The sequence below is a fragment of the Cherax quadricarinatus genome, chromosome 11, assembly GCF_038502225.1.
Source record: "Cherax quadricarinatus isolate ZL_2023a chromosome 11, ASM3850222v1, whole genome shotgun sequence".
In the NCBI taxonomy this organism is placed as follows: Eukaryota; Metazoa; Arthropoda; class Malacostraca; order Decapoda; family Parastacidae; genus Cherax; species Cherax quadricarinatus.
This window is the reverse complement of record NC_091302.1, coordinates 43,717,425-43,735,408: the sequence shown is the minus strand read 5'-3', so window position 1 is coordinate 43,735,408 and position 17,984 is coordinate 43,717,425. Positions and strand designations below refer to the sequence as shown.

The 17,984-nt window shown below is 35.5% G+C and overlaps 2 protein-coding genes across 3 annotated transcripts in view; one reads left to right on the top strand and one right to left on the bottom strand.

Annotated features, from left to right (window-relative positions):
- Window positions 1–5,914, top strand: part of LOC128687474 (sphingosine-1-phosphate lyase-like) — a 74,608-nt gene extending 68,694 nt beyond the window's left edge. Inside the window, exon 14 of the mRNA XM_070084041.1 lies at window positions 5,456–5,914. The gene's annotated coding sequence lies outside the window, so the exon portion shown is untranslated. The remainder of the gene's footprint in view (window positions 1–5,455) is intronic.
- The window catches only part of Actn (alpha actinin), a 234,578-nt gene that overhangs the window by 19,896 nt on the left and 196,698 nt on the right, over window positions 1–17,984 (bottom strand). Inside the window, exons 6-14 of one of the 2 annotated variants that reach the window (XM_070084038.1) lie at window positions 17,782–17,864; window positions 13,049–13,312; window positions 12,752–12,888; window positions 11,730–11,910; window positions 11,356–11,568; window positions 10,760–10,996; window positions 7,894–7,978; window positions 6,744–6,847; window positions 1,084–1,214 (exon numbers count right to left, since the gene is read on the bottom strand). In XM_070084038.1, the coding sequence (XP_069940139.1) occupies window positions 1,084–1,214; window positions 6,744–6,847; window positions 7,894–7,978; window positions 10,760–10,996; window positions 11,356–11,568; window positions 11,730–11,910; window positions 12,752–12,888; window positions 13,049–13,312; window positions 17,782–17,864 (1,435 nt within the window). The remainder of the gene's footprint in view (window positions 1–1,083; window positions 1,215–6,743; window positions 6,848–7,893; window positions 7,979–10,759; window positions 10,997–11,355; window positions 11,569–11,729; window positions 11,911–12,751; window positions 12,889–13,048; window positions 13,313–17,781; window positions 17,865–17,984) is intronic. The other variant, XM_070084039.1, reaches the window with a different exon arrangement.

Here is a 17,984-nt window from a genome sequence, read left to right as displayed (position 1 = left end):
TTATTTATTTTGTATGCCTTCACTCAGAGAGTCATTTCTTCTAAAAATGGTGTTACATGAGAATGGGAGTGTTCCTCTTTATTTATTCTACCATATCAACGTAGAGACAACTTGTACACAATGTAACTTGTACACAAACCAAACGTGTTCGCCTGGTTTTTTACAAAACTCGCGTACGCCTGGTTTGTTTTCATAACTCTGTGCTTGTCCTCTCTCATGTACTCATTCTCTCTCTCTCATTTATTCGTTTTATCTCGTTTACTCACCTCTGACCCTACATTAAGACTACAAATATTTTAAGGTAAGTAATGAGTAAACTGTATATGCATTTAATAGCTCTGGGATGCTTAAATGTCATAGAATATTATGTGTGGGTGGGGTTGCCTGGTATGGTAGCCTGGCTGGCTACCATACATACCACACTTTATTTGTTACAATAAATACTACTCATCTCACCCTAGATTAAGACTACAAATATTTTATGGTAAGTAATGAGTGTACTATATGTGTATTTTACTTTTTTATTTTTTTGATGCCTAGTTCTATTGCTAACTTAATATATGTTGGTGTAAACTTGTTATCTAGTATTTATATGCATTTATAAGTGGAAAAAAAGGGTGTTTCACTTACGGTGATTTCTGCTTTACTGTGGTAGCCTGGAACCTAACCTGCTGTATAAGTGGGGCCCTACTGTATATCTATTTTGTACTCCTGCAAAGAGCTTGGGTACTCTATTCTCATAAAGTATTGTCATCTGTGGAAAGCATGAGTACCCTGCCTAGTCTCATACTGTAAATGATAAAAATGTACATTAGGTTTAGTATTGCCATTTACAGCACTTTACATTTGTATATACTCTATGTGTTTATGGATATGTACAATATAATTTAAGTATTGGCTCAAGTTTGTCTGGCCAAAAATGTTTTTCATAGCTAAAGGCTTCTCCATGTAAGAAATCTTTGTAGCACAAAGGTATCTTCTTGGAAAACAAATGATTATGATCATTCTGTCATTTGTGAAGAGGATGATTACCCTCCCTCCCTATTCCAATTTTGTCATTTATGAAGAGTATTGGCACCTTACCTATTCTCAAAGATCATGGACTCCTGGACAGCTTGATGGATCTTCTCCATCTCATCCATGATTGCCTTATTGCCAATGACTGCAGCTTCATAGTCCTTCAGACGGTTCTGCTGATCTTCAAGAACAGAGCCCTGTGGAGATGTTTGAGTATTGAAATACAGTGTCTTTTAATATCCTAGTTACCAATTATCAGATATTTCTCTGATTTATAAACAAACAGAGCAAATAATAAAAAAAAAATCATTATGAATTATAGTTTTACAGTATATGGTACAGTACTGTTTAACCTAATTTATAGAGAATAGAGAAAGTAATTAAAAAACTAGGCACTCTGTTGTGATCACTGTATTTGAATCTATGCAAATAGAATATGTCTAGCATTGTTGCCAGAATTAACAAAAGCGGTAAAAGTACTGCTGCCAGAATTAACAGTAGAAGTGTAAAAGCCCAGTGTTGCCAGGATAACAGTTAAACAGTACAGGTACAACATTGCCAGAAGAACAATGGAACAGTGCAAACACTTTTAAAAGCATTAGCAGTGGAACAATACAAGTACAGTGGAACCTAGGCTTACAAACTTAATCCGTTCTGTGACCTTGTTCATATCCTGATTTGTTCGTATGCTGAGTCAATTTTCCTCATTTAAATTAATTGAAATGCAATTAATCCATTCCAGCCTCTCCGGAGGCATGACATAACACTAATATCAACTCTACAGCTTATTTATCTATCACAATTCATCTAATAAGACATAATAAACAATATTAATAATGTAGAAACATGATATATACTCTAGAATGAATAAAATAGGCCATAATATGACGAGTGAAGCCGACGCCGGCAGCATCTGCCATTTACTCTCCCACTCTAGTATCTTCCCAGCCCATAACTCCCACACCTAGCTTGTTTATTTATGATTAGTGGTAAGGTTGTCACATGGGTAACCACAGGTGTAGTCAAGACAGATGTATATATAGGTGAAGACGTGGTGGTGAGGTGCCTCACTCTCTGCTGCTGTTTTCTTCGTTTATCTAGCTTTTTTCATAGTTTCTAATCACTTCTTACTGATCGTATGTGAATACTGTCTCTTCGGGTGAGGTATTGTGTAAGAAATTTGGACAATATAAGACAAAATTATAGTCCCAAGGGTCTATTGCGGTCACTCAGAGTGGCGAACCTCTTCCTCCTTTTGACCCTTGGTTGGCACTGAGATGTGGTCCAGCAGTTGTACCTACAGCCACTCAGAGGGTTACCAATTTATATTTTGAAGCATTTGGCACAAAAATATGGAAAAAATTACAAAAAATATTTAAAAATGACATTATTATTATTATTTTTATTACTATTTATTGTATTATTATTATTACATTATTACACCTACCATCCAATTTACAACCTGCTTGACACACGTCCAATCGAGTTACAACCGTGAATCTGGCAGCTGGGCTGGGCTGGCTGATGCATACCACTGTACAATATTTGACGATACTCGCTGCTGCGGCAACGCGCCATGCAGGCAGCATCAATTTGAGTTACCCTGCCCTATCTGCAGCATCATAATGTATTAACTGTACTAACTGGACAGTAAATTTCACCATGGCCCCTAAGAGGAAGACTGAATCTTGCACTGGAGATTGTGGCAAGAAGGCAAGAAAGGCTCTTACTCTCCAACTCTCTTTATTTGTTTTCACTGTTGCACATAAACCTGTCTGTATCTGTCTGGCTGTATATCTGCCTGTCCATCTGTCTAGATCTGTCTGCTTATATGTCTTTATATCTTCCTGTGTGTGTCTGTCTTTCTGTCTACCTGTGTGTGTGTGTCTGTCTGCTTGTCTCTCTGTCTCAGAGAGCCGCTCATGAACCAACAGGTATTACACATGAAGCAGTCGTCACACCTTCAATATGAAGCTAATATCAGCTCTATGGCTTATTTATCTAATATGACATAATAAACAATATAAATAACATAAAAACCTGATATACATTACAATCAATAAAATATGAACTTAACTGCTTTAAACTCCACATCTTGCACCTGTGCTGGTGTGCAGGTACACATTAAATTCACTAAGTGTGTTATTGGTCTTGAAGATGCCATATTAATAATGATAATAACATAATAATAATCACTCTGAGGTGCATTAAAAGTGTATAAAACGTTAATATAGACACTGCTTAATCCATCTATAATTTTTTTTAAATTATATAATAAACATGATACGTAACATATAAACATATAAATTAGCATAAATATGAGATGTTTTTCCAGTCGGCTTGACAGAGTGAACAAAAACCATTCGCGAATCTTCTACACTCTCATTCTCTCTCTCTCATTTATTCATTTAATCTTGTTTACTCACCTCTCACTCTACATTAAGACTACCGATATTTTAAGGTAAGTAATGAGCGAACACTATTATTACTATATTATATTTTAATAATAATAATATTATTAGTACATACATATTATTGTAAAAATAATAATAATTATTAATTTTTTTTTTAACAAGTCAGCCATCTCCCACCAAAGCAGGGTGACCCAAAAAGAAAGAAAATCCCCAAAAAGAAAATACTTTCATCATCATTCAACACTTTCACCTCACTCACACATAATCACTGTTTTTGCAGAGGTGCTCAGAATACAACAGTTTAGAAGCATATACATGTACGTATGAAGATACACAACATATCCCTCCACTGCCAATATCCCAAATCCCTCTTTTAAAGCGCAGGCATTGTAATTCCCATTTCCAGGACTCATGTCCAGGTATATAAAAATAACCGGTTTCCCTGAATCCCTTCATTAAATATTACCCTGCTCACACTCCAACAGCTCATCAGGTCCCAAATACCATTCGTCTCCATTCATTCCTATCAAACACGCTCATGCACGCTTGCTAGAAGTCCAAGCACCTGGCCCACAAAACCTCCTTTACCCCCTCCCTCCAACCTTTTTGAGGACGACCCCTACCCTGCCTTCCTTCCCCTACAGATTTATAAGCTCCATGTCATTCTACTTTGATCCATTCTCTCTAAATGACCAAACCACCTCAATAGCCCCTCTTCAGCCCTCTGACTAATACTTTTATTAACTCCACATGTTCTCCTAATTTTCACACTCTGAATTTTCTGCATAATATTTGCACCACACATTGCCCTTAGACAGGACATCTCCACTGCCTCCAACCGTCTCCTCGCTGTAGCATTTACAACCCAAGCTTCACACCCATATAAGTGTTGGTACCACTATATTTTCATACATTCCCTTCTTTGCCTCCATAGATAACATTATTTGTCTCCATATATACCTCAACGCACCACTCACCTTTTTTCTTTCATCAATTCTATGATTAACCTCATCCTTCATAAATCCATCTGCTGACACGTCAACTCCCAAATATCTGAAAACATTCACTTCCTCTCCAATTTGATATCCAATTTTTCTTTATCTAAATCATTTGATACCCTCATCACCTTACTCTTTTTCTATGTTCACTTTCAACTTTCTACCTTTACACACTCTCCCAAACTTGAGAGGGAAGGACATATCCTGAAATTTCGTTCATATCCAGAAGCAAGAAATTGACCAAACGACAGTTCGTATCCTAAAATGTTTGTTTGGTGGGGCGTTCGTAAGCCGAGGTTCCACTGTACAGTATTGCCAGCATTAGCAGTAAAAGTTTTGTCTTATCACTATTAACAGTAGAACCATACATGCACAGTGTTCCAGCATTAACAGTGTAAGTACAGTGTTGCCAGCATTAACAGTGGAACAGTACAAAACAGTATTGAATGGATTAACAGCACAAGTTCAATGTTACCAACATTAGCAGTGAAAAGGTACAAGTACAGAGTTGCCACCATCAAGAGAGAAGCAGTACAAGGACAGTGTTGCCAAAATCAACAGTGCAAGGAGAGTGCTGCTGAAATGAAGACACATACATGCACTACCACCATAACAGCAACAATACTACCATTATATTATCACCCTGTGAGGGAAAAGTTCAATAGATAGGAGTAGCAATATAGTAACAATAGTTTCATTACCGGCTACTAGTTAAGGTAGGGTACGTCTAGCTCCCGCTATCCCTTCCCCTCCCTCTTCCCTCCCCCGCTCGAAAGGTGACGTATGGGGCTCTGGTCAAACAGTAAATCACTCGACTCGCAGTTCCCAACACTACTGTAAGTACATGCCTGCCTTGTATTCTAGTGGATTTATTGGTTAAAAGCTTCACTTTTGACCAATAATAAACTTAGTCCTTTCAGTCTTGCTCTAGGTTGACTGTTGTAATAATCACCACGTCTTTTGAGTAATGTACACTGCCATGGAGAGTGATTATTTAAGCAGTGGGTAACCTGTCTATCTTTTCAGCTTGGATGACAGTGAGGGTCACGTGTCAATCAACGAGAAGAACAGGAGAAGGACTAACATCCAGAGACTTCTCCATTTTGGATCTAATTACCTGTGCACCTGTATGAAATTGCAGGACGTAACCCCACATCATTGCAGCGGTAAAGAACCTGCTTTCCTGTCATCGGGATACTACTCACGGCGTTAATCTGTGAAGAACTAGCCAGTGGTGGTCACCAACACCTGCGACCCCCCCCCATCATCAGCAACGGCTACGATTTCAACAAGCAGTGTCACCAACACCAGACACCCAAGTGTTAAATTAGCGTTGAATTCAGTTATCATTTATATTTTTCCTTTTTCATTTTCTTTAATGTAGGATTAATATTTCATATTTAAGTGTTTTATATTTTATATTTTCTACATAATAAAGTGTTTATGTTTGTCTGTTATTATTTCTTTTTCTATTCACTAATTTTCCTGAGGAGGAGCCAGCCTGGGTAATACTGTCTGAAGTTGTTACAGGGCTGAGTAAGCCTTCACACACCCATAGGTCAACTTGTTTTCTTTTTACTTGGAAAAATGTGCTCAAACTTATACTCCTGAATTTTTTATAGAAAGATACATTTTTTTTTTTTTTGCATATATGATAAAAATTAGGATAGTGCGAACTAGAAGCTTAGTTACACTGCATTGTAGCCAAAATCATGCACATAATAGATTTTCATATTATGCAATCCCTTCAAGGGAGGTTTAATGCTGGTAAGAGGTTCTTGATTCAAGGAATTGGATATGACCTCCCATTCCTTGGATCGAACCTGATTATTTCCATTCCCCAGGCACTGTATGACTCCTATGGGTTTAATGCTCCTCCATTAATATAATGATGATAGTATATAATTATTTTTAAAAGGGAAAGAATGGAGGAAAGGGAGAAAAAACTGGCCATTAAGATATGTAGTATTTAGTAGAGGAACAATTGAACAGATGACTGGCAACTACATCTTTGTGTATGAGTTTGTATTATACTTTTTTTTTTGTAGTAGTAATGATTAACACATTTAAAATTACTGTACTATTATTGTTATATTCATGAGGAAGCTCTAAATCTTAAGGGTCATATAGAACATATTTAAAAATTAACCTGCAAAAGATGAATTTGTTACACATATACTATATGCCAGTGACCAAAGTGAAAAAATTATCATGTCAGCTTGACAGATGTCATTTGACTAAGAAAAACTGGAATTTGTTGTAGCTATATATTTACTAAAAGTAATCAGAAATAATGATTATTCAAATATCTTACATGCATGCCCATGCCAATAGCAGCAACTGCATCCATTTGCTTCTCAATCCAAGGACCCACACCGTTGGCTTTTTCAGCGAACTGCCGCCTCAGGCTCTCATTGTCTGAAGTCTTTGTTAAGGAAAAGCACATTGTAATTATATTAACAACCAAATGGCGAACCTGTGGTCTAAACTGCAAGGGAAGAGAGTTAATGGAGTTGAAAGTGTAAAATTAAAATCATAAGTGGTATCACAGGTTACTTTGTTAAAATGTTATAGAGGGAGTCTGCATCAAAGGTGGGACTTTTGGCAAGGAGCGTAATTAAGGTGAGCATATTAGAGCACTGAAGACGTCAAAAGTGAAGTGTGCATGCTCTCTGACAGATAGGAAAGTCTTGATATGGTGAATGCTAGAGCCACCTGGCAATCCTTGCAGAAAGTTGCCAAGTGGGAAAAGCATATCCTTCACAACCTCATAATTAAAAAAAGTTTTATTAAAACCTTACAAATTAGTTGATTTATTATGATTTAGAATAACACCATTTATATTTGTATTTTAATCAGCAGGAAATGTTACACCCATAGGGATCATGTACAGAATGAGAATTGGGAGGCAATCAGGTTTGATCAAAGGAAAGGGAGGAAAATTCTAGTTCCTTAGAACAAGAGCCCCTCACATGCATCAAGGCACCTTCCTTGAGTGAAAGAATAACACCAACTAGTCAAAATTTTATAAGAGAAATTTTGGATAGTATCAGATTTGCCTGTCATTTTAATGCCTGTATGGTTGTTCCTAATATGCGATAGGTCAAAATAAGAATGCTTTCTGCTTGGTCTTTGAGGCTGCCCAGTCTTAATATTTTACTTTTAACTTGGCTGAATGTCTCCCCAACTCAGTTAACTGGAAAAGGGGGATTGTAATTACTTTTTTTTACAAAGCTCCTGACAATACTTGTAGCCAGTGTAATGTAGTTCATGTATGTCCTATGCTCCTGCATGTCTGCTACTGATTAAGAAAATGAAATTTAGTGATTGTAACTTCTATTACATACTTTTACTGCATGTGACCTGTTGATAACTATTATAGTACATAATAATTTGTGAATACAGTAAATGTCTTAATATTTTATTAGATAAAACAATGCTAAGATTAGATTTCAAAAGGATACTCTGCTGCTTCTGGAGCTCGGCCTGGAGGGTTCCATCACGCTGGGGCACCAGCTTCTTCACTTCTCCCCACTTGCTTGAGATAACCTGTAACACACAAATATCTGTGTTGACAATATTTATTTTATATATATTTATATTATTATTATTATGTTTAATATGAAACACGAAACCTGTGTGGGTCATTCAGTGTAAGGAGTTGTGGAGTCTTGATCCTCCATCTATTAATCATGAGACAAACACACTACACTCACAGCCAGGCTTCCCCTAGTCTACATATTTATAAAAATATTAAGAAAGTAAACAGACATTAAAGCATTTACTTTAAGGAGAAAATGACAAGCATGCACTATTATTTATATAAAAAATTTTGCTAACATACAGACACAGACTAATATGAAGAAAAAACATTCGTTTACTGCACAACTGAATTATGCTTATTTTGAACTAGTCATAATTCTTTCAGGAAATGATTCTTATGATGAATCTCTTGATATTTTATTAAACAATAAGTTTTTATTGAAGAATCAAATGTACAATACTTCTAACTCAATTTTTATTGTAATTTTGAAGATACATCACTGCCCTGTACCAGTGTTGTACATTTGTACAAAGTAAATGCAGCATGCTTGACTACAGTTCATTTCCAATTTATGCACATTGGGAAGTCAGTGTTACTAATACATGGCTAAGTTTTTACAATGTTCACAGAGGATTTACTAATTCAAAAGAATTATTTTCAAAATGGAAAAGAGTATACAAACATTTGAAAAACTTGTTATGGATTCACAGCCAATGATCATTTTTCTATTTTTTTTTTAAACCATGCTTATCATTCAATTTTATTCCCATTTTTCCATAATTCCCTTTATCATATTATCTTCTTTGGTTTTATAATAAAAAATAAGTAGTACTTTGAGAGGTATGTGGAATGCAACTTAATTTTTTTCCAAAAAACTCTGTGAGAGATTTATGCAAATCCACTTTTAATGCAACTTCCAAAATATCTGTGGGAATCAAAGGCATGAAGGTTTAAGATGCTATGGTTATAACTTAAAAGTGCTTACAATTCATGCATATATCATCTCTTCACATTCCATATATATTTGAATGATATAACTAAAATTTTTTGATAAAAAAAATTATTCCAAAATAATCAAGCCAAAAAGAATGTGCAAGAACTACGCATATATAACTCAAATCTTTTGTTCATTCATTAGCCTCAGAATAACGGACATCAGTATTTGAGTTGATGATGCAAAACTGAATAAAATATAATACCCAATACAGTAAATACATTACTTTCTCATGCAAAATGTACTACTACTTTACCTCAACGGCTCCAAGAATTCCTTCACTATCCTATGAGTGCATGAGGGGAAAAAATAGCACAGGTAAAGTTATAATTGTTATTGGTTAATCTTCAGAGAAACTTGCTCAGCTTTAGAGATTGTCAAATATTCCCTTAACATCATCAACATGTCTAAGAAAAATCTTGAGACTGCACAGCATTCATGTGAATTGTTCACACCTGCTCTCATTTCTCTGTACATAACACTGTCTGCCATAAACTGAAGGAATAATTTAACTGTAGTGTCCAGTGTATAGTCTGTGGTTTTTCTGTATTATTTGAACAAGTTACTGTTTAAGCTTGCTGATTAAATATCAAAAAATATAAATTATGTTAGCTTCAAGAATGATGCAATATTATTTCATTGACCAGTTCCAAGATTTAAAAAAAAAATCTTTGGCAAGTTATACTGTATTGAAGTCAACCTTTCTTGACTTAAAAAATATATTCAAGCAATCTCCACACTATTCATAATGAAAATACAATAAAAAGAAAAATTCACGTGTATAACAGCTTGCCTGCCACATGTACATGGTCACTATCCGAGTGTTTTTGAATTACAGTGGTGCCCCGAGTTTCGAAATGCTCCCAACTTGAACAATTATGTAAGTGTATTTGTGTAATTGCATTTACAAGTTTATTTTTGGGGGTCTGAAACAGACTAATCTAATTTACATTATTCCTTATGGGAACAAATATGTTCGGTACTGGCACTCGAACAGCATTCTGGAATGAAATAAGTTTGAAACTAGGTGTACCACTGTACAAACTGCCCTGTAATAATACTAGTCTTGCAGCTACCTTATCCATAAGAAGGGATTAATTTTGTTGATTAATAAATGTTGCCTATGTGTAAGGTGTATCCCAAAAGAAGGAAGTTCGAACAAGAACAGTAAAATATAATAAATGTTGGGAATGATGTGCCACTACAGCCCCTTAACAATTACTTGTGATTTTGTATACCTCAATAATTGAGGCTTATTTCAAATTCCACCTAGTCATTTAAATGTGTTCTATGGTATCCTTTTACTATATGGCATCCAAGCTAAGTGTTCCACTCTTCACAAAGGGAAGTTTTCAATATGAAGAATCACAGATATAGACAAGTTCACATTACCCAAGATGAAACTAATCATCATTCAGTACATCCTGGACCATTACCAAGTCTAGTTTCACCTCCAATTCCTGTTATCTTAGTTGTGAATTAATCCAGCCACTGTATTGTGACTTTTTTTCATCAAACTGGCTATATCACACTGAGGCAAGGTGACCTAAAAAGAAAAAAAGAAAAACAAAAGTTTCTCTTTTTAACTTTAGTGATGTATACAGGAGAAGGGGTTACTAGCCCCTTGCTCCTGACATTTTAGTCACCTCTTATGACACGCATGGTTTACGGAGGACGAATTCAGTTCCACTTCCCCATAGAGAAAAGAAGTTTGGAGGTTGCTGTTACAACCTGGTCAGTACTCCTCTAAAACTACTTATTGTTAAAAATTTATTCTAGCAAACAAACTGACCTGTGCAGTAAGTGTAGTGTAGGGGTTGTCAAGACCACCTGGTATATGGTATTGTTGGGCCATGTGCTGAACCTCTGTCACCAGAGAAATGATGGCCTGATATTCCTTGTCAGCCTCGCCCAGAGTTGCCTTGAACTGATTATGGGCATCAATCAAGCCCTGAATCTCTTCAATGGTGTGCACGATGAACATGTCCACCAAGTCTTCACATGCTCCATCCAGCCAGTTGTTGAAAGGCTGCAATATTAAAGCTGCATCACAATTCAATATTTCATGACTTTTTTTATATACCATGCCAATAAATATAAAGTCTGGTAGACAATATCCAATATACCATTTTTCTTACCACATCGGCTGTTTCCCACCAAGGCAGGATAATTCAAAGAAGGTAATAAAATTTATCTGTTTTTCAATAACTTATATAGAAAAGGGGATTACTAATTCCTCACATCCGGCATTTTAGTTTTCTTTTACAACAGGCAAAATCTGAGAAGCAAGGACAGTAACCTATTTCTCCACAGTAATATATAAATATATACTTTATTAATAACAGCTTTCAAGCAGATAACATTCTGAGAATAAAACAAGGCACATACTGCTGCCCTCTTGGCAAATTCAAGGTGAAGCTGATCAATCTTTTCCAGAAGTTTCTCTGTCTCTTCTAGAGCATTCCTGCGAGAGGTGGTGAGGGTTCCAAGACGATCCCATTGGTCACATATTGCCTGACAGCGTGAATTGATAGTGGCGGAGTCGTAGTAGTCCAAGGCATTCAGCTCTTGTGCAATTGCTGCAATCTGTTCTACACGGTCCTGGAAATATGCAAGAGACATTTTATTGTTAAAACAAGTCTTTCATTCATGAGTATATAAAATTCCTACCAGTGGAAGCTATGTCTAGTTATTAATATTAGTTCTTTGAACAAATCATTTATTATTGAAAAAAATTTCAAAAAAAAAAAAAAAAATCTAACCTGGTGTGCAGCCAAATCGGATTCAAAGGCCTCGTGCTTCTTTTTGAGAGCCTTGAGTTCATTAAGTTTACAATGCCTGAAGTCTTGACTCTGTAACATTTCTTCTTTGCCTGCAGTCCAGGACTCATGGATCTCAGCCTTGTGCTTGAACTTCTTAGCAAGGTGCTCAAGACGCTCCAACCTGAATATCAGGGTAATTGTTGTGGTTTAGAAAACTCAAGTGAAGCTTTTATTAATCATTGTATTAGCAACCTTAACCTAGTTGCTAATACAATGCTTTCTAAATGCCTCAAAATTCAAAAATGACATTTATATACTAATCACAAGCTTAAATTTAAAATTATGTTTATATGGGCCTCACAAAAAAGTATCAATACAATATAATTCCTTTGTGTCCATACCTAGTATACTGTAATATTTAATTTTACTCTACTTGAGTTTCCCAGTGCTATAACTACAACTCTTGCTAGTAACAGGACTACAGTTTAAAGGGTCCTCCCTGTCATTTTTACATTGTTTTGGTATTTTCCATTTGTATGCTAGTTCACCTCGTAGTTATCATCACATTCATGGGGGAAGCACTAAACCTGTAGGGCTCATATAGTGCCTTGGGGAATGGAAGGCACTCAGGCTTGATTCAAAGAATTGGAGGACAGATCCAATTCCTTATATCAAGAGCCCCTCACCAGCATTAAGGAACTTATCTTGATGGGGTCACCTTATAGTGAACTCCCTAAAATTATCGTCTAGAGCAAATAAGTTAGATCTGTACATTCCTTCAACACTGCTTGGTTTTCATCAATATCCAATAACTGCTTCTTTACTTTCTCTTTACTACTGCAATATGCACCTTCTCATTGAGTTCTGTATGTGTCCAAATAAAATGAATCTGGTGCAAGAGATAGAGAATAACCAGAAATCACTCCATTTACTGAAGACTGTTAACCAAACGTTAACAGCCTAACAAAACCTAGTGTTGTACTGTAGTAATAGTATTACAGTAGCAGCATTAAGAATTATACCTCATCATCTCAGAAAGCAGCCATTCTTCAAAAGATTTCTCACAGCCTTCAAGATTCTTCCATGCATTGGCGATATCAGTGACACTCTTCCCTTCAGAGGGAAGGTATGCAGGACGGTTAGAGAGGCGAAGTTTGGTCTGTTCATCAATAAAAAAAAAATAGAATTAAAAGGTAAACAAACTTCAAATCAAAGCAACTTCTTATAAATGAGCAAATTATAAATATGCATTTTGTAAATATGTATTTTGCAAATTATAAATGAACAATATTCTATAGCAGTGAAGAAAAAATGTGTACCTGAAGCGTATTGAAGTTTGTCTCCAGTCTAGCTTTTTGCTCTACACGTGGGGGTTTGTGGTTGCGGCGGTACAGACGATACTCTTCTAACTTTTTCTGCAGATCAGCCAGAGTATTATCCTGCTGGCGGGCCTGGAGCCATGGCAAGGTGCGACGGATCCATTCCAGCAGGTCAGAGGTGAGGCGTTCGTATTCCTCCATGAGTCGCTCGTTCTCTTGGTTAACCTTCAGTACCTTGCAAATGCGGTTGGCTGCCATCTCAGCCTAGCCAATCAAAAGGGGTACTCAATTGGATAGTTTTTTTACATTTTTGGTGCACACAGTATGTAATGCAAAACAATAATTCTGGAAATTATATTTCATTTCTAACTTATCTAGATATGGATTTTAGCAACATATTCAAAGCCTTTAGATTTTTATGTCATTGACCAATAAGCCAGGTTCCATATTTAACCCTTCTAATAGACAACCTGTGTGCATTCAGGAGAAACCAATATATCACTCAAATTATGAATCCAAACAGTATGATAAATAATAAGAGATGCTATGTACCCAAAGATTTAAGTGACCTGTGACATCTTCCACCACTGAATGTATGTACAGTAGTTTCCAGATACAATAATTTAGAATGGGAAAGATATTCTCATTTGGTAACTCAATGGATAATTGGTCTGAGCTGAATATCAACATAAACTGCATGTTGTACCCTCCTGTATCAATAACCACATACCTTCTAGAGGATACAGATACATGCAAGAATGCTTGTAGTGAATTGAAAGAACTGAGTTAAGCAAAAGTACTTGGTGTTCCAAGCACTTTTGCTTAACTCAATTAAGTGAAATAGAATAAAAAGTGGGTGACATCTTTAGCATCTACTAGCTTAATAATCTGTAAACACCATTAAGAATGAACCATATTCTGATTTTAGAAAAAATTCTTACATTTGGAACTGGAATGGTATATAAATACTGACGAAGTAGAATAAATTACACTGAGATGCAGTGCATACCTTTATTAACCACAACTTTTTCCCCCACACTATGAGCTTTATCAAGTCAGTTTATTTCCCGATAAAGTCCACTGTGTAGGCAAAACATTGCCATTAGTGAAGGTATCCACTGCATCTACTGTAAGTTCATTCATTTGGAAGCATAGCAACAGTCCAGTACCTATTATAAACAATACTGTAATATATATTTTGGAAGCATAGCAGCAATCCAGTACCTAATTCAGTCAGTTGCTGTACACACAACCATCAGGGGTGTCCATGTAAAGGATACTTTATCAACACACTCACTGATACGTCCAATATTTCATCATGAAGGAACAAACAGCAAATCTTTGAAAATAATTGCCGATATGTTCATACTGAACCACAAGTGATTACCCATCAGAAGTTACAAGAGTAGAGCTACTGTACAGTTTGCCATATAATTTTTTTTAAAGTTTATGGTAGTTATATTAAATACTACCTCCTCCTGAATACCATTCTAGTACAGTATTCTAACTTTATCTGTATAGAATAACTTTCTATTACCTGTTTTTTCTTAGCTGACAATTCTACTTATTTGCCTGTCAACCACTGAGGTAATTTTCAGTGTTTTTTCAGTCTTGGTAGCTCTCATTTCATATGTGTTGGAATTTTTCTACCTTCACATGTTTTAGGTGCAGAAATATCACTACACACTGCATATTCCAATTTTGTTCTGATATGGTGTGTGTGTGAGCGTGTTAGATAGGAGTGGAGGCAACTAGTTTTTATGACTTGACGTGCTGTTGGAGTGTGAGCAAAGTAACACTTATGAAAAGATTCAGGAGAATCTGATTAGCCAAACTTGAGTCCTGGAGGTAAGAAATACAGTGTCTTCACTCTTAAGGAGGGGTGGGGATACTGTAGTCTGGAAGGGCATCTTAACTACAGCACCAATGCACCTCTGGCAAGGCAGTTATGGAGACAGTGTTGGTGAAAATGCTTCTTCTTTTTCAGGTCACCCTATTCAGTGGATGACAGCTGGTGTTAAAAAAAAATTTAATAGCTTCTTTAACATTTTGCTATCCATATACAGCATATATAAAGGCCATTTTGAAATTTGCCTGTGTAGCATATGACTTTCTAACTCCATGATATGTTAACTAATTACAATTTTTTGTCTTTAACCCTTTCACGATCCACAGGCCCTCTCAGAGACTTGTTCTCAGGGTCTCCCAAATTTCAAAAAAAAAAAAAAAAATTATTTTTTTCTTATGAAAAGATAGAGAATCTTTTCCCGATCATAATGACACCAAAAGTATGAAATTTGATGGAAAACATACGGAATTATGCTCTCACGAAGTTAGCGGTCTCGACGAAGTTTACGCATCAGCGATTTTGCCCAATTTGAGCCCTATTTTCGACCAATTCCAATGTACTAGTCGATAAAAATCATAACTATTTTGCTAGAACTCCATTTTTTCTATCAAATGAGTACAAGAAACTCCCAATTTACTGATTTCAACTATCCAATACAGTGGTCAGAATTTAGCAATTTTGCCAATTGCACACAAATTTCAAAAGATGCCAATTTCCAAATAGGGTCCAGAATAAACAAGAAAGACATTCCTGGCACTAAGATAACATTTCCTTTGTTCATAAGTCACATCTCCATGCCCCTCTTACATTTGTTTTGCTTTCAACTTTGAATTTTTATTCTCAAAAAAAATAAGATTTACTGTTATGCAGACTACTGCATTAGTGTAGAAATGTTATAAATAATATCAGCGCACTTGTGAAAGAACATTAGACTCACCAGTTGACGTGTATTGGACGCTTAGCATGATTTGTTACTTTTGAACTTTGGTAAAAATCGAACATTTCTGCTTCTTTGAGCTCAATTTCAAGGTACTTTTCATTGTAAAACCAGTCAAAATCATCTCAATTTCTGTAATATGTCTTCCATTCTATGCAATGAGACCAGGAAAACTAGAATACAACAATAAATACCATACGAAAATATAGTGCAAAGTCTCTGTTTTAATCCAAAAACATGGTCAAAGTTTTTTTTCTTCTCATTACGCACTGTATGCTGCAGGATTTTTTTATACTGCGCACACTGACCATATAGACCCATTCTTTCATAGGTAGGCCTACCAGCTTTCTCTCACTAGATTTGAAGGCGCTAGAATTTATGCGTACTAGTACGTCATGGACACTGGTGCGTAAGCCGTACTAGTACGTCCGAAACCCTGAAAGGGTTAATTACACCTGTCCCACTCCAAATTGGTCTTGACTAATTAATATGTCCTTTCAGCTTTGTTATTTTCTTATATCCTTGACTTTCTTTTTCTTTACAAATTCTTCCTTATGGCTGACCATCAAATGCTAGCCGTAACAGCCTGCTATAATCTATACAATATCTTTCTATTCTTCTCTATACTGCTACATGTTTTTTACTGCTGAAATTGTCTATGAATTTTATTATCATACTGATCTGCTCTTCTTCAACCCTTTTTAATTGTTTTAATTTTCTCTCTCAACAGACAAAAACACTATTTTGTCTCTCAAAAATGTCGTTAATTAGCTTAGTTTTATCTGTAAGTTCCTTTTTTCATCTCGCTGTTTATATCTGCCTTTGTGATCCTGTCTTTTACCTTACGCAATACTGCAATTATGAATTCTGCATTTTACTTGTCAGCATTCACAAAGCTTTTTTCTACCTTTGTTTTGAATGCATCTGTCTCTTTACTCAAAATTTTTATTATCTGATTTAACATACTATTTTGTTTTGTTACATTTTGTTTCTTTTTTATTTATTTATTCTGCATGGCTCCCAACTCTATTATTGTGTTATCTAGCCAAGTTTCTCTCTCTCACTGCTTTCTGTTCATAATATTTTACCATTATGTTAGCTCATTAATTTTCTTTTCTTATTTTGTCCTGACTGAGCTCCACCCTTATTTTTCACATTAATACCTTTTGGTTTACAAAAGTTTGAAAGTCACCTTGACGATGTTGCCACTTACCTATATCTACTGTAATTTTTTTTTGTCTTCTCTATATATTTTAGTAATGTTATAGTTGTGATAGGCCAATTTGTTACAAAACTTCCTAGCTAGGTACTATCTGCTGTTAACTGAACTCTATTGGCAGTGTAGCATGGCAACTAAGCTAGGATAGGCATTGAACATGTACCTGTTGTAATGCAAATGTTCTGTTAAAATCTTCATCACTGAAATTTTTGTAAAAAAAAAAAAAAAAAAAAAAAATATTTCTACTTCAGTACATGTTGATATGAATAGTTTGTAAAATAAATGTGTAATGTTTGTAAAAATTTTGTGTAATATTTGTAAAATATGTATAAACTGATTTTAATACACTAGAAATAAAAAGTTAATGCATCAAAAAACAAACAGTGCATTAAAAAAATATGTAAGATGTTATGACACTGCCAATATATACACAACAATATAAACACAAAATTGTGTGGGCAGGAATTTTAAAAGGTGTGCATTTTTGGAAGCAGCTAGAAATTGCATAGAGATGTAAAAAGCAATAAGAAATACGGAGTACTATCTATGTTTAATGAATAAAATAACTTGAGATATGGGTATTGCTAAATTTCACTGAATACTCTGGTAGTTAACATAAGTCTTCAATGCTGATGGCAAACGAAATAATTTCCCTGCAAGTGTAATAAATTTCATATAAAGATTCTCCTTCATGTCAATTAGTTAAGTGGTTTGCAAATGTTACTAACCTTCTGCACACCAGTAAATGTGTGGTAATACGAGGATACATATGTCATGACAGCTCGTTCGTCCGGCACACCTTCTGATATGTCTGTAATGTACATAGTTAGTAAGACAAACACCTGCACTATTAGCAGCTCTAAATACTTTTTAATTAGTTCAGCAACCAGGCACACGCTTTAAAATTAGGTTAAAGGACAATAACAACATA